Source organism: Ylistrum balloti, unplaced genomic scaffold (assembly GCF_031769215.1).
Source record: "Ylistrum balloti isolate Yb309-2 unplaced genomic scaffold, AGI_CSIRO_Ybal_v1 Utg370528, whole genome shotgun sequence".
In the NCBI taxonomy this organism is placed as follows: domain Eukaryota; kingdom Metazoa; phylum Mollusca; class Bivalvia; order Pectinida; family Pectinidae; genus Ylistrum; species Ylistrum balloti.
Genome location: NW_026782337.1, coordinates 1,267 through 16,377, shown reverse-complemented (window position 1 = coordinate 16,377; position 15,111 = coordinate 1,267). Strand labels below are relative to the sequence as shown.

Sequence of the window (15,111 nt, the reverse complement as noted above, 5' to 3'; positions counted from 1 at the left end):
CTGTGACAGTATGGAAAAAAAATTACCAATGAAAGTTAAATCAAATCTTGATGTGACATACCCATTGCACACTAGTAATAAAAGTGCTTTATATGTGTATATTACAACATTAATTCTCAGAACCTGAAAAGCGTGTGCTGCGGTCAGGGCGTATTTTTAAAACAAAACTACAAAACGTTACGCCCTAAATTCCACACTTATATAATTGTAAAATTATTCAAATAAAACAAAGCCAAATTAGCTACAACAGGAAAAGAAACCATTCTTAAACCCAGAGAAAAGGTGTAGGAAAATTTAACCCAGAGAAAGGGTGTAGGAAAATTTAACCCAGAGAAAGGGTGTAGGAAAATTTAACCCAGAGAAAGGGTGTAGGAAAATTTAACCCAGAGAAAGGGTGTAGGAAAATTTAACCCAGAGAAAGGGTGTAGGAAAATTTAACCCAGAGAAAGGGTGTAGGAAAATTTAACCCAGAGAAAGGGTGTAGGAAAATTTAACCCAGAGAAAGGGTGTAGGAAAATTTAACCCAGAGAAAGGGTGTAGGAAAATTTAACCCAGAGAAAGGGTGTAGAAAAATTTAACCTAGAGAAAGGGTGTAGGAAAATTTAACCCAGAGAAAGGGTTTAGGAAATTTTAACCCAGAGAAAGGGTGTAGGAAAATTTAACCCAGAGAAAGGGTTTAGGAAAATTTAACCCAGAGAAAGGGTGTAGGAAAATTTAACCCAGAGAAAGGGTGTAGGAAAATTTAACCCAGAGAAAGGGTGTAGGAAAATTTAACCCAGAGAAAGGGTTTAGGAAAATTTAACCCAGAGAAAGGGTTTAGGAAAATTTAACCCAGAGAAAGAGTGTAGGAAAATTTAACCCAGAGAAAGGGTGTAGGAAAATTTAACCCAGAGAAAGGGTTTAGGAAAATTCCAACTATTAAATATTACAGTAATATTTGTCACGAAAAAAATTGTTTAATGACATGCCGTAAACTATTACTCGGTACATAAGTGTACGGGTATATATTTTTATCTTCCTTTTAAAATGAAAGACAACAAACTAAAATTCATAGAACTGTACTTTTAAATAAATCTATCACACTCATTTTCGGCTCCCATCGGCTGTCACGTTTGCCGCTAACCATCTATACAAAGGGAAGTAACTCTTGGTGATCAGAATAATATACGATCATTATCAACTGTACCAAAGTAATATCTTTGTCATGAACTTTATATTTTAAGATTTGTTTTTCATTGAGATTTTATTAAGATAAATATTATTCTTTTGATCTTTCCTCATACCACAAACTTTGCTGTTGGAAATTATTCTAAAAACTATCCGATATTTTTAGACATTATTCTCTAATCAAATATATTCTATTCCACATTTTTTTTTGTTTTTACGTACTATGAAGGGGTTTTATTTTGATGGCTAAAATTTGTAGATTATTATTCTGTCGGAGAATCCCTGTTAAAAACCATCGTACTCTCTCTTTCTCTTCAGGGAATTAGACAATATAAACGGTTTTATGAAAGAAACTTAGAATCTCTCTTTTTTTTTTTTTTTGTCTTTTCGAAAGGTTGATTTAATTGATTAATACAATGTATGCAGTATGCTACGTATTTAGTATAAAATAACAATAGGACAGGTATATTCGGGAACTAAATATAGCCAGTTATAAACAAATGGACCAATGATATCGACGGGCTATAAATAGACACGGGGTATTGCACCACTAAGCGTAAAGATGTGTATATAACACAGTTGCCAACAACAGAACTACTTCACTAAAACATTCACTAGAGGGTGGCTTTCTGGTCAAAATGGTGTACAAAATCAACAGATGTCGAGTACATTCCGGAAACACTCTGAGGGCTTCTAACTCAAGGTATCAATCACGTACATACGAAAACACGAGCTCCGTCGACCTCGATACCCAGGGTAACGATCACTTTCGCTGCATTCCTGGGACATATCACGACAAAATTGAAGGTACAAGCGAAGTGATTTGATTGGTTCCGGCAGAGACGTGTTATATACGTCTCTGGTTCCGGGAGAAAAAAAACTGGCCGATAACAGTCTGATACGATTCTTGTGAAGATGACAAATGACCGACAACAAACTACACAGCCATTACAATATGCCGTTTATGCGACCTCTAATCTTTCAATTTTGCCATGACATGTTCCAGCGGTGCAGACAGCGAAAGTGATCGTAACCCATGGAGTATCGAGGATGGGGTTCTCACCACAATGTATACTGAACAAAATAAGTTAAGGATCATAAACTTGAAACAGTGCAGTTTTACATACAAATAATAATATGATTATATTTTAAATTTTAATGACAGAACATTCATTTTAGTCTTTAATTACACAAAACAAATTCATTTGTGGTAATTGCTACCAAGAGCAGATAACCCTGAGTAACAGCACCCTTGAAATCAAAGTGTAAGAGGAAGTAGAGCAAGTTAATCATGTAGACAAGGAAAACTCATCAAACTGCAATTGGCAGTTTAATAGGCAGTATGATCTCCGTTGACATCAATAACTGCCCTGCAACGTCTGCACATGCTCTTTATTAGTCGTCGGTGGCTGATCTGTGGGATGCGCTGCCATTCCTCTTGCAGAGCAATCATAAGCTGTTGGCGGTTCTGTGGCGGATTAGGTCGAGCTGAAACCCGGCGTTGCAAGGTGTCCCAAGCATGCTCGATAGGGTTCAGATCAGGAGAACGACTTGGCCAGTCCATGCGAACGATTGCTTCACGTTGAAGATAGTCGTTGACCACACGAGCACGGTGAGGACGAGCATTATCATCCATCAGAATAAAATCATGGCCAACAACTCCTGCAATGGGCCTTACTATAGGGTGTAGAATCTCGTCCCTGTATCGAACAGCTGTTAAAGATCCATTGTCTATGATGTAGAGGTCTGTATGGAAGTCAACACTGATCCCTGCCCAAACCATCACTGACCCACCACCAAAGCGATCATGCTGGACAACACAGCAGTCTGCATAGCGCTCTCCTTGGGTTCTCCATACCCTCCTCCTACCGTCATGGAAGTCAACACAAAACCTAGACTCATCTGTGAACATAACATTTCTCCAATGACGTAATTGCCAATTCAAATGATGAGTGGCCCATTGATGTCTGGATTGTCGATGACCTCTGGATAAAATTGGTCGGACTGCTGGTCTTCTAGCTCGTAAATTAGAGGCATGGAGTCTGTTTCTGATTGTCTGGGATGAAATCCTTAGATTTGTAGCACGCTGAAACTGAAGATTCAAGACAGGAGCACTCAAAAACCGCTGACGTCGTGCCGTGATGCAAATGAATCTGTCCTGTCGGGCTGTCGTACAGCGTGGTCGTCCAGATCTGGGGCGTTGACGGACGTTATTTGTCTGTTGATAGCGATTCCATAGCCTACTAATCACGCTCTGAGAAACATGAAGCTGTGCCGCCACATTTCGTTGAGTTTGACCAGCTTGAAGGAGCCCTATAGCTCGCGCGGCTTCCATATCATTTAAATGTCTTCGCATGATTAGTTTTTCAAGTTTTCGTTACAAATTGATTAAATGTTTCCAAATTCAACTTTTTTTAGCTTAGAAGTAACAGAATCAAAACCTGCAAGATTCCTCTATAGTAATAGACCAGTCAGTTTTTCACACCACCATAGTTAACTAGAGCGGAACGGCAAGACCTTCAGATGCACGTGCTTTCACCTTTGACATGACTTTAGGTACATATTGGAGAAACTACGAGTGCAATTACCGGCAATACATGATTTGAATTTTTAAAGATATTATGGTCACAATTTATGATCCTTAACTTATTTTGTCCAGTGTATTTCTCAATGAATTGACTTCTACTGACGGTAGAGTTCAATAATTCTCGAGACGACTGCATTATCATTATTGTTGAACTTTTTAATTGATACCATAGTAAATAAGAAAAAAATGTAATCAAAAAGGTAAATAGACATAAGATTTTTCGCGATTTTCCTTTAAAAAATCACATCAAATAACTAATTAAGATTTCACAATCTTGATGTAAAAGGACATCTTATACACAGTGTTGTAATTATTTCACGGATCAAATTTTCACGATCACGCTAATGTCTCTCACTTCGCATAATAATTTAAACATGTCGTCTTGTCTTGTTAATATGTATTTTGGCAAACTTTGTAGGAAATGGCTTAATATAAGTTAGAAAACTCGTGCCCAATCCTACCTGTATATTTGATACCAATAGAATATGTTTAAAGTGTACCCTGAGAGATCAGCTATGTTGACCTTGAAAAATAGTTCTGCACATAAAATACACTATGCCGAAAACGCGAATGCCATGGAATGTTCCGTTACTGAGAAATTGCGAGTTTTCTGAAAAACACACCTTTGGCTGAGAGGCGTTGACCTCGTTTTCGGGCACCCAAACCTGTGACGTCATAAGTTCAACGCTTTTGTTGATGTAGCCATGTTGTCTTTACTGTGCTACATGTGATTGTGATCTATTTTGGGATTTTCCGTGGTAATTTCTTTGTTTATTTACGTGAAAGTACTTCACATCGTCGCAATATCTAAGGTAGTGAACGAGGGGTCGGTGAATTAGCGCTTAAATCCGCTAAAATGGCTTCCTATCGAGGAGGGAAGCGGTGTGTATGGTTGTCCTAACACTAACACGGATGGGGTGTCGATGCATGACGTCGATAAATAAAACTGATTGTTGATTAAATAAAAGTATATTTGTTAGGTTGATATTTTGTTATTAATTCTACAACTAAACATTTTAAATTGATAGGCTAGCCTATGACTTGGGCGGTCATAGGAATATAATGCCTTCGTAATCGTGAACGCCTAATACTCGGAGAAGGCCTAGTCGTGAATGGGTCACGGGAATTTTCACCCCGAGAATTTTCATACTACTATTATTAAGTATAGAATAGAATTATTAGAATTTATAGAATAGGTTATGTGTGTATGTTGTTTGTATAAGGTGTATTTGGTTTTTAGATCTTCCAGCAGACGATGTTGTTTAGTTATTAATTTTGCGATCGTAAAAATAACAATAAGATAGAGATGTCATCTAAACTCATAATCACACCTGTGCCAGGTTAGGTAATTAGCACCTCTGTGGCTGGAAAAAAACAATTGTGACACCTGTGAGGCGACACGCCTGTCGGCTAACAAAAGACGCGTACCAGTGCTAGGGTAAAAACCAGTCAAATAATTGTTTAAACTTCTAGAACATCAAATTTTTATTATTAACACAGCGGAGGGTGTTATAATTGGTTGTTGACACCTTATCTATATATATCCATAGTGCTACGAAAATTCCCTGGAAAGAAAAATTCCCCTCGGACGAAACTTCTTCGGCAAGAAAATTCCGACACCTCGTGAATGTATGCATAGTCTTGCACAAACGCGATTTCCCGACGTCAGAAATTGTTGATCGAGACTTGAAGATAGTAAAATTAGTCCAAAACCACACCCAATTTTATTTTGTTTCTTTGAAACGACGATTCACTGTTCGACTACTTTCACGACTACTGGTGAGACCCAGTGAAGTACGTGCCAATCTATGTTGCCCAAGCGATCGTCACTTTTCGAAGGGTCATTTTCCTCCTCACTGGATACATCGTCTTGTAATTCCAGTTCAAATCGGTAGGGCTGGATTCCGTCTTCAGACATATCATTCACACCATAATCAGACTCCTCAAAACTCATGCTCAAATCGCTCTCAGTTGCGGTGTCGTTGTCACTGTCAGTCATGTTGACTGCCATTTCTGTTGAACTTATGACGTCACGTGTAGAAGAGCCTCGATTCCGCGGAAATGACGATTCGGCTGATTAGGTCTGGGCGGACAGGTGAAAATCGACAACTTTGAGCTTTAATAACTCGACACTGGGGCGACGGATTTTGACGGGGTTTTCATTATTATTATTTTTACGGCATTCTTAACATTATATCTAAATATAAAATTACTCTCAGGGTACACTTTAAATCAAACGTTAATGTACCCCGAAAATATTATCCCCCCGAAAAAAATGGACTATACGGTAATTACCTGTGAAAGAAATGTTTGAATAGTTGTACAGGTATATAGACAAAGGTTGAAATAGGCTTGACCTTTTTATCTTCTCCGTTTGTTTTAATCTTGTACACTTCCTATAAACATATTTATGTACAACTGTACATATGTATTAAAATAAACTGTTATAGTGTTTTTGTGTATGATAATGCTTGTCATAAAATCATTTATTAAAATAAATTTTATACATTTATCTGATGAAGATAAGAAAATTTCCTGACAGCTTGTGATGAAGTCGGTCAGGTCAAAGTTTCAATCTATGTATAGTGGCTGTTCCATTTATCGTTCAGTTTTTTTTATTATAACATGTAACCTTGTTATGGGTATTTGTTACTGGTAGCTTAAGAAATGAAGAAACATTGTTAATAATACTGAAACCCTCATTCTATCATGTGTTCGGTTTTAAGGCTCAACATAACGCAGTTACGGTTTCGGCCTGTTGTTTCCAATTCTGGCTTTATGATTGGTGGAAATATTCCAACAGATTATGAGTGACACCTAGCGGCTATCCTTGATACTCCAGGGGTTACGATCACATTCGCTTTCTGCACTTCTGGAACATGTCATGGCTAAACTGAAGGCATCAGTTAAGTAATTTGATTGGTTCCAAGAAAAACTGACCAATCACAGGCTGATACGTTCCTCTGAAGATTACAAAAGAGCGACCCCCAACTTCAAAGCCATTACAATATGCCGTCATGCGACCTCGAGATACGTTTGATGTACATTAAAGGAGCAAACTAGTCTTTTCGTCTTGTCCACAAGTCGCCGCACATGCCATGACATGTTTCAGGGGTGCAGACAGCAAAAGTGATTGTAACCTCTGGAATATTGAGGATGCCTAGCGGCTGTCATTTGTTTTCATTAATGCTGCCATCTTTCAAAATAGTGACACGCATGCGTAGTCTCTCTTTTGTTTGTATATTAACTAGAAACACAATAGAATTGACCCATCCTCCAACTCACCCCACCAATTTCACTCATCAAAGATTAGTTGATGGAAGAAGTGTTGATAATGTTGCTCATACTTTTAAGTCCTTGAAAATTTGATTTTATTTGTTTTTTGTTATTTTAGGTACAATCGCGAGTACAGACGTCAATCATGTCTGGTAAGAGACTCACAAAATGTTTCCAGGGAAACCACGATTTTAGAAGAACTTGGGTTAGACGAGGACAATGTTGCCTACTCACTGAACAAAACACAACGATGGCTTGTACCACAGGTCCTAAAACACGAGATTTTAACCGAAAACAATGGCTCCGAGGATATCAAGATAAGTTTAGTAGAATCACACAAATTAAAAAAGCAAGCAAATTGTACGGGATTTTATTCAAACAAAGGATTTCTACGTAGAATGATTCCGAGAGATAAAACCTACTTCAATGCTGGGAGTGTGCTTGGAAGCCAAGCGGAGACCACAAACCCGCAGGTGACCGTGAACATCCTGTATCCGTGCCCGGAAACCAGCTCTATTACCCACAATCCTAAGTACTTGCGAGTTGCGGAACAAACATCTGAAAATGTTGAGCCTGATTCTAATAACAATACACAGAGGTTAACCAATCCCACTAAACGTAAATCAAAGAGACATCGTAGGAAAACAGGAACAAAGCAAAGACTAAATGAATATTTGGACGATGTGGAATATTCAGATAAAGATGACTATGAGCTTGATGACCCCTGTACGACTGATGACGTATGTGCAAGGTCAAATGCTGTGTCTGTTGGAGATATATTACATCATTCCAGACTAGTGCAAAATATCCTAAGTGAAACAACAACGAGAAAGCCAGCGCCACACTGCAGTGACTTCAAAGACAGGATAGTGTACATGGACAAGCCTGGAGATGAAGCAGAGAAAAACGATACACAAAAGATATTTTACCAGAAAAAGGGAATCCCGAAAGCATACGATGTAAAAGTATACATTCCATACAGTGACGTCATTCCAGAAAGACTTTCGGTCAAATACGGCAAAAATTATACAGAATGTCGCTGCTACCCGAGAAAATTCATCATTGACATCACCAAAAGAGTGAAAAGAACAATTCTTAATTCGAAAGCATTCTTCGATAAGGACTTACAATGTGTTGATTTCTCATCTGCACTAGTCTTTGTATATGATATGTTTGATGGACTAGACTGCGCAGAATTAGGTCTATTTAAAGTCTTCCTCAACATGAACACGACGCCAAACGAAAGACAGATCTGTACCCTCCTGGAGAATGACGTCTTTGATATTGACGTCGTAATAAACAGGGCTATATCATACACTGAAACTATCCCTTATGATCAATTTGTCCACAAACTACCACCTTACAGATGCAGTGATTCTTCTGCAACATATTTCGAAATTTTGAATGAGGGTTTAGGAGCAACAAAAACAATCTATACCTCCAACGGTACAGCTGTTCAGGACATTATTCATAATACCGATGGAGCAGCGATGTCTGAAGCACTTCATCCGTTTCTAGGAGTCATAACATTGCCTCCTGAAATTTGCTCTGTCTGTTTTGACGCCATTTTGGATAAATCGGCGACAGCTTTGCAAACTTGTGGACATTGGTTCTGCAATTCATGCTGGAACGAACATTTGATCGCATCAGTCAATGGCATGTCAGGAAGTATCACGTGTCCTGAATACAACTGCCAATCAAAAGTCGACTTTAACATCCTCTTGACGACGTCGCCTTTCAATCTCGTAGAACGTGTTTTCCGCCGAAATCGCGATAGGATTATTGAAAACGACACTGAATCAAAATGGTGTCCAAACAAACACTGTGGACGGGTTTTGAAGTATAAGAAAACAAGGGCAGAAAAAGGTTCAAACGTTACTTGCGACTGTGGAACACAGATGTGTTTTGATTGCCTACATTCTGCCCACTGGCCGTTGTCATGTGACCAATACAAGTCTTATGCCGACCAATTACATAAAAACGGAGACGACAAATTCTATCTCACAGCATTGCCCGAACAATGTATCAATTTCGTACGGGTAAAGAGATGTCCAAATTGCGGGCGTTTTATCGAGAACGGTGACGGATGTGCTTATATGCCATGTGTTTGTAATAAGGCCTTTTGTTGGGGTTGTGGAAAGTCTTTTTCAGGTCACGTGTTCACACTTTCATGCCTTGCGAAAGGCGGAACCAAAATGGCCTTCGTCGAACTAGCAGATGAAGTGAAATCCACTGGAGCTTCTTCAAATGCTTACAAACATGCCGTTAAAAATCGATTTCTTCGCCAACCACAAAACCTCAGACAAATGGCATCTGCCGTTCACGAGATTTGCCGGAAACTCACGAATTTGAATCGTCGTTATGGCAATCGTATCGGTGGTGAGCTGGCGGAGTTCAAAGTGACCAAGTCAAGTAATAAGCTATCTGTGAGAGAGAAATTTGCGCCATTCCTTCGCAGTATGATTCGTGTGTACGCCGAAGTATCTCACATCACAGAATTCACGACAATCTTCTTGGCAAATGTTGACTGCGAGGAGAAGATTGGATCTCCAAAACATGTCGTGTCTTCAATTCTTGCGCGTTTGGAAGGGCTAGGAGAGGAAATAATGCTTATTTTCCGTTTAGCTAGTCACCAAGATTCCAGGAATTGTATTTCCCAGTTGTGGCAGGTGCGCTTCCAATGTAGGAAAGTGATTAACAGTTTGATCAGAATGACTAGTCGTTGATTTCTAACAAAACAGAACATTTCCTGCAATATATAGTTTAAGTTGTACGGATGTAAATAGTTTTGAAGATCACTTGATTTCTCTACCACTTTTCACGTTCATTCACATCAATAATCTACTAAAATGTCTTGTGCATCTTTTCACATCTACTGGACAAATAGATGATAATAACTTCTAATTTTATAATTAATCTCTAATGAGCTATTCAAAAGAAATTTTATCATTGAATTCTACATGAAGAGGAATTGGATATTTTAAACTCTGTGGAAGTATTTGCTATAACTGTTCTCATTTGTACTTTTCACAAAGGTGGAGGCTAATATCTTATAACATTCACCGAAGTGTTGAAAAAGGACTACGGTTTTCGCCTTTGATTGCATTATAATATTTTTATCGTTTTAAAATTTATTCAATCCACGCAATAAATTTAGAAAATAATCGGAACCATAGATCTCCATTTAAATTGTATTTGATCTCAACTTCTGATTTCACTGAATTGCCGTTACTACACTACTATCTTCTCTAAATGATATTTCAAATTTATGTAAAAGTGCCAATCTTTTGATGAGTAATCATATTACAAAATAAAATATTTTCTGCCTATTAACACTGCAATATTAATCGACTATGTTCAGTTCTATCGCTCTTATTGTTAACATAGTCAATGTATGCCTTGCACCATGAAAGACAATGCTTAATTCAGCAGTATAACCTCTACAGTGAAACATCGATATAAAGATCACCTTGGGGTCTGGACAAAAGTATTATTAATACACTGAATAGGATATTTAGCGTATCAATAGATTTGAAAAATGAAAAATAAAATGAAGAAGATTTCTGAATGAAATATCGTCTTGTATTACATCTTGCGACGTAGGACCAATTTTTCTTGCACAAGTACACATCGGTTTCCTCAGCGTACAATGAAACACGATTTTGAAAAATTAAGGCCAGATATGATTAACTCGTTATGAAATATTTAACTTTAATTTAAAACTACTGAAATAGATTTTTTCTCTCAAAAGCTTCAATTTTATACGCGGGCTCATTTTATAACTAAACACAAAAAGAAATTGTGGAACATGTAATGACATAACAACATCATTAATTTGTGAAATACGAAAACAATTAGAGATCACTGACATCAACAAGGTTCATAGGTATTTATTTGTAGCTAGGATACCTCCTCCCCAAATATTTCTAGTTTACTTGTCGCCAGTAAATGCACAATCTAATTGGTGAGAAAACAGTTCTTGTATACTTTTAATCGCCAATCCATATGAAATTTGGTAAAAATGTTTAGAAATATACTATAAGAATATTTCAAGCAAAATTAAGATAGCCATTTAGTTGTTTTTGTCTTTAAAGTAGGAGCTTACATTTGACACTATCCAAGGATATGAATGAAGGACACTATGATGTTGCTAAAAATAATTACCTATGAACCTTATTTCATTGGCACATGTGATATACTTTTCTCTTGTATTAAATCATTTTTCCTTTGATATGTCACTCATTGTTTTAATGCATTATCATAACCCCAAAGCTGTTTGGCTATTGATATCAATTGAAGAATCCAAGTAGTGTACTCTAGGTCTAACCAAAACAAAAAGAAAACAAAACCTGCTCGAGATTCGATAAAATATATGAGAGTTGTTCCCCTTCAATGGCACGGTTTTATAGAACGCGAGCAAGAAAAATAAATCAAATCAACTGGAGGTTATTTGGTCATAACATGTCTATTAATATAACACAAAATAAGATATTTAGCGTGTCAATAGATTTGAAAAATGAAAAATGAAATGAAGAAGATTTCTGAATGAAATTATCGTCTTGTCCTGTTACATGCGACATAACATTTATTAGGTAGGATAAGTACACATCGGTTTCCTCAGCGTACAATGAAACACGATTTTGAAAAATTAAGGCCAGATATAATTAACTGGTTATGAAATATTAAACTTTAATTTAAAACTACTGAAATAGATTTTTTCTCAAAAGCTTCAGTTTTATACGCGGGCTCATTTTATAACTAAACACAAAAAGAAATTGTGGAACATGTAATGACATAACAACATCATTAATTTGTGAAATACGAAAACAATTAGAGATTATTGACATCAACAGGGTTCATAGGTAATTATTTTTAGCAACATCATAGTGTCCTTCATTCATATCCTTGGATAGTGTCAAAAGTAAGCTCCTAATTTAAAGACAAAAACAACTAAATGGCTATCTAATGTAACGTGTTAATGTATATTTAGTTTAATTTTTTCAAATCTCAATTCATTGTACGGTACGGAAACCGATGTGTACTTGTCCTATCTTATAAATTTGATGTCGCATGTAATAAGACAAGACGATAATTTCATTCAGAAATGTTCTTCATCCGTTTTCATTTTTTGAAATCTATTGATACGCTAAGTATCCTATTCAGTGTTATATTTAATAAAGACGTTATGATCAAATGACCTCAAATTTATTTGATCAATTTTTCCGTGTCGTTTTTCGGTTCTCGTTTTCTAAAACCGTGTCATTGAAGAGGACCAACTGTCATATATTTTATCTGATCTCGCGCATGTTTTTATTTGCATCGGCCTTGTCTGAAATAAAATGCGTATATTCGAGGTGTCATCGACACTTTTCGAGGATTTTGGGTAGCCCTGATAAGGACTTTTTAAGATGAGGGGGTCGGTCAGGACCAACCATCAGCTGTGAAGTGTTTACTTTTTGGCGGATTTCTTTGCTGCTGGTTTCTTAGCTGCGGGCTTCTTTGCTGCTGGTTTCTTGGCTGCAGGCTTCTTGGCTGCAGGCTTCTTTGGAGACTTGGCCTTCTTCGGCTTGGAGGCAGGTTTCTTAGCTGCTGGCTTCTTAGCGGCTTTCTTTGGGCTTTTTGCTTTCTTCTCGCCTGATGCCTTCTTTGGTTTAGTAGCTGTGGCCTTCTTTGGCTTCTTCACTTTCTTAGCTTTTGGTTTCTTTTCGGCCTTTGGTTTCTCTCCAAGTCGGAATGAGCCGGAGGCTCCAACGCCTTTCACTTGCTTCACAGAACCCTTCGAAACGCTGCTTTTCAGAGCAACTTTCACTCGGGAACTAACCTTGCTCGAGTCATCACCAACTTTGTAGTTGGCCATAATATATTTGACGATGGCGACTTTTGACGAGCCTTTCCTCTCCTTCAGGGCTCCGATAGCTGCAGCTACCATATTGGCATATGGAGGGTGGGCAGCGGGAACCTTAGGCTTGCTTGCCTTCTTGACTTTCTTTGCTGGAGATGCTGGTGCGGCGCTCATGTTGACGAGTGGGGTATGCTTCCTGTACACAGAATAGCGAGAATGACAAATTTTTCTCGAAACCGCCTATTTACACATTTTGCTCGGACGTCGCCGAAGACACCACCTCGAGCGTTTGCTTTCTGCTGACTATATATTATCGATATACGAATTGTGTGTTTTCTGACCTAACTTTAACCTGCTATAGTTCCTTGATTTCACATGAAATACTTTTAGTTTCGATGCTGTTCGCAAGAATTTTGTTAGTAAATTTCATTTATTTCTTGTATGAATGTCTATATATAAGAATAATTCCTGTTTTTAAAGCATTTCTGTCGATATTATGATTTGACACCAGTAAATTTCCACTTTAAATGTAAATTTATCGTATCAATTGTTGTTCCAATGCTTTTATTGTTACCAACAAATAAACTATGAATATTTCCCTTTAGTATGATATGCCACACATGTACAGATATATACTACATTTCTGGTAAAAAAAGAATTCACTCGGCGGACAAAAGCACAAACATCGAACAGGCGCCATATTGTTACCTACGATGACGCTATAATAACGATACATGTATTTTACTTAAATCATACATTTGATGAAAATTTTATTAAAATATACACTGGAAACATTTAGAATACTAGTTTAGGTATCTTTTCAACTGCAATAGCGATGCCATAAGAACATGTTTTCGTTAATTTAGTAAGTGTACGATCCGCCTCTCCCACTCGTATTGACGTGACCTAGCTATTTCACGAATCTTGATGAAGATTAAAACTTGATCGTGTCAATAAATTTGGACAAATTTGAATATTATTTCATTGGTACATGTGATATACTTATCTCTTGTATTAAATCATTTTTCCCCGTGATATTTCACTCATTGTATTAATGCATTATGATAACCCTGAAGCTGTTTGGCTATTGATATAAGTGCACTGTCGAAGAATCCAAGAAGTGTACTCCAGGTCTACCCTATTTTCATCATTATCTTAGACATATTTATATCATTCCAAAAAGAAGCTGCCGTTTGATTTTAACATCAATAATAATCAGTTTTCCGAAACTACTTTTGTTTTGAAGTCTGGTATGAAGTGTTATTAATGAACTTCCAAGTGGTCTATATATAAATAAACAATTATCAGGATTTTTATAGACTTTTCAATTTTATCTTTTAAAACTTTTCTCTCAAAAACAAAACAACAAATGAAAAATGAAGACGAAAAAAACATTGTTCGATCAAACGCCTATTAAAAATCACACACATAAAAGCGAATGTTAATTGTCATGTATGTGAGACATTGTTTTTTATTTTTATTGTAAAGTTATTATGTAATTACGGTTTAAACGAGATCTTCTAAGGTTTAGGAAGTCTTCAATCATTAATTGGAAATGAAATGAGAATCCTGAAAATCAAAACCTTTAGGCATTGAAATATGGTATATTATTGGAGATGTAATTATCTTAAAACGTATACATAAATAAAGAGACGATTTTCTCTTGGTGAACAAAAACAAAAACAAGCTCGAGATTAGATAAAATATATGAGAGTTGGTCCCCTTCAATGACACGGTTTTAGAAAACGCGAACCAAAAAACGACATGGAAGAATTGATCAATTAAATTGTGGTTATTTGGTCATAACGTGTCTATTAATATAACACTGAATAGGATATTTAGCATATCAATAGATTTGAAATATGAAAAATGAAATGAAGAAGATTTCTGAATGAAATATCGTCTTGTATTACATCTTGCGACGTAGGACCAATTTTTCTTGCACAAGTACACATCGGTTTCCTCAGCGTACAATGAAACACGATTTTGAAAAATTAAGGCCAGATATGATTAACTCGTTATGAAATATTTAACTTTAATTTAAAACTACTGAAATAGATTTTTTCTCTCAAAAGCTTCAATTTTATACGCGGGCTCATTTTATAACTAAACACAAAAAGAAATTGTGGAACATGTAATGACATAACAACATCATTAATTTGTGAAATACGAAAACAATTAGAGATCACTGACATCAACAAGGTTCATAGGTATTTATTTGTAGCTAGGATACCTCCTC

At 36.8% G+C, this 15,111-nt stretch overlaps 2 protein-coding genes across 2 annotated transcripts; one reads left to right on the top strand and one right to left on the bottom strand.

Moving 5' to 3' along the window:
* The first annotated feature begins 1,805 nt into the window (after window positions 1-1,805).
* Window positions 1,806-9,756, top strand: LOC132555929 (uncharacterized). The gene is made up of 2 exons (XM_060220307.1): window positions 1,806-1,870; window positions 7,149-9,756. The coding sequence occupies exons 1-2, from the start codon at window positions 1,806-1,808 to the stop codon at window positions 9,754-9,756; spliced, it is 2,673 nt and encodes an 890-aa protein (XP_060076290.1).
* A 2,723-nt stretch (window positions 9,757-12,479) lies between these two features.
* Window positions 12,480-13,046, bottom strand: LOC132555928 (histone H1.2-like). The gene has a single exon (XM_060220305.1). It carries the CDS (start codon window positions 13,044-13,046, stop codon window positions 12,480-12,482), a length of 567 nt encoding a protein of 188 aa, XP_060076288.1.
* Between the last annotated feature and the right edge of the window lie 2,065 nt (window positions 13,047-15,111).

Coding starts and splice junctions, on each gene's coding strand:
- LOC132555929 (XM_060220307.1), top strand. CDS start 1,806: ATGGTGTACAAAATCAACAGATGTCGAGTACATTCCGGAAACACTCTG. Junction 1,871..7,148: donor CTGAGGGCTTCTAACTCAAG/GTATCAATCACG, acceptor TTGTTATTTTAG/GTACAATCGCGAGTACAGAC.
- LOC132555928 (XM_060220305.1), bottom strand. CDS start 13,046: ATGAGCGCCGCACCAGCATCTCCAGCAAAGAAAGTCAAGAAGGCAAGC.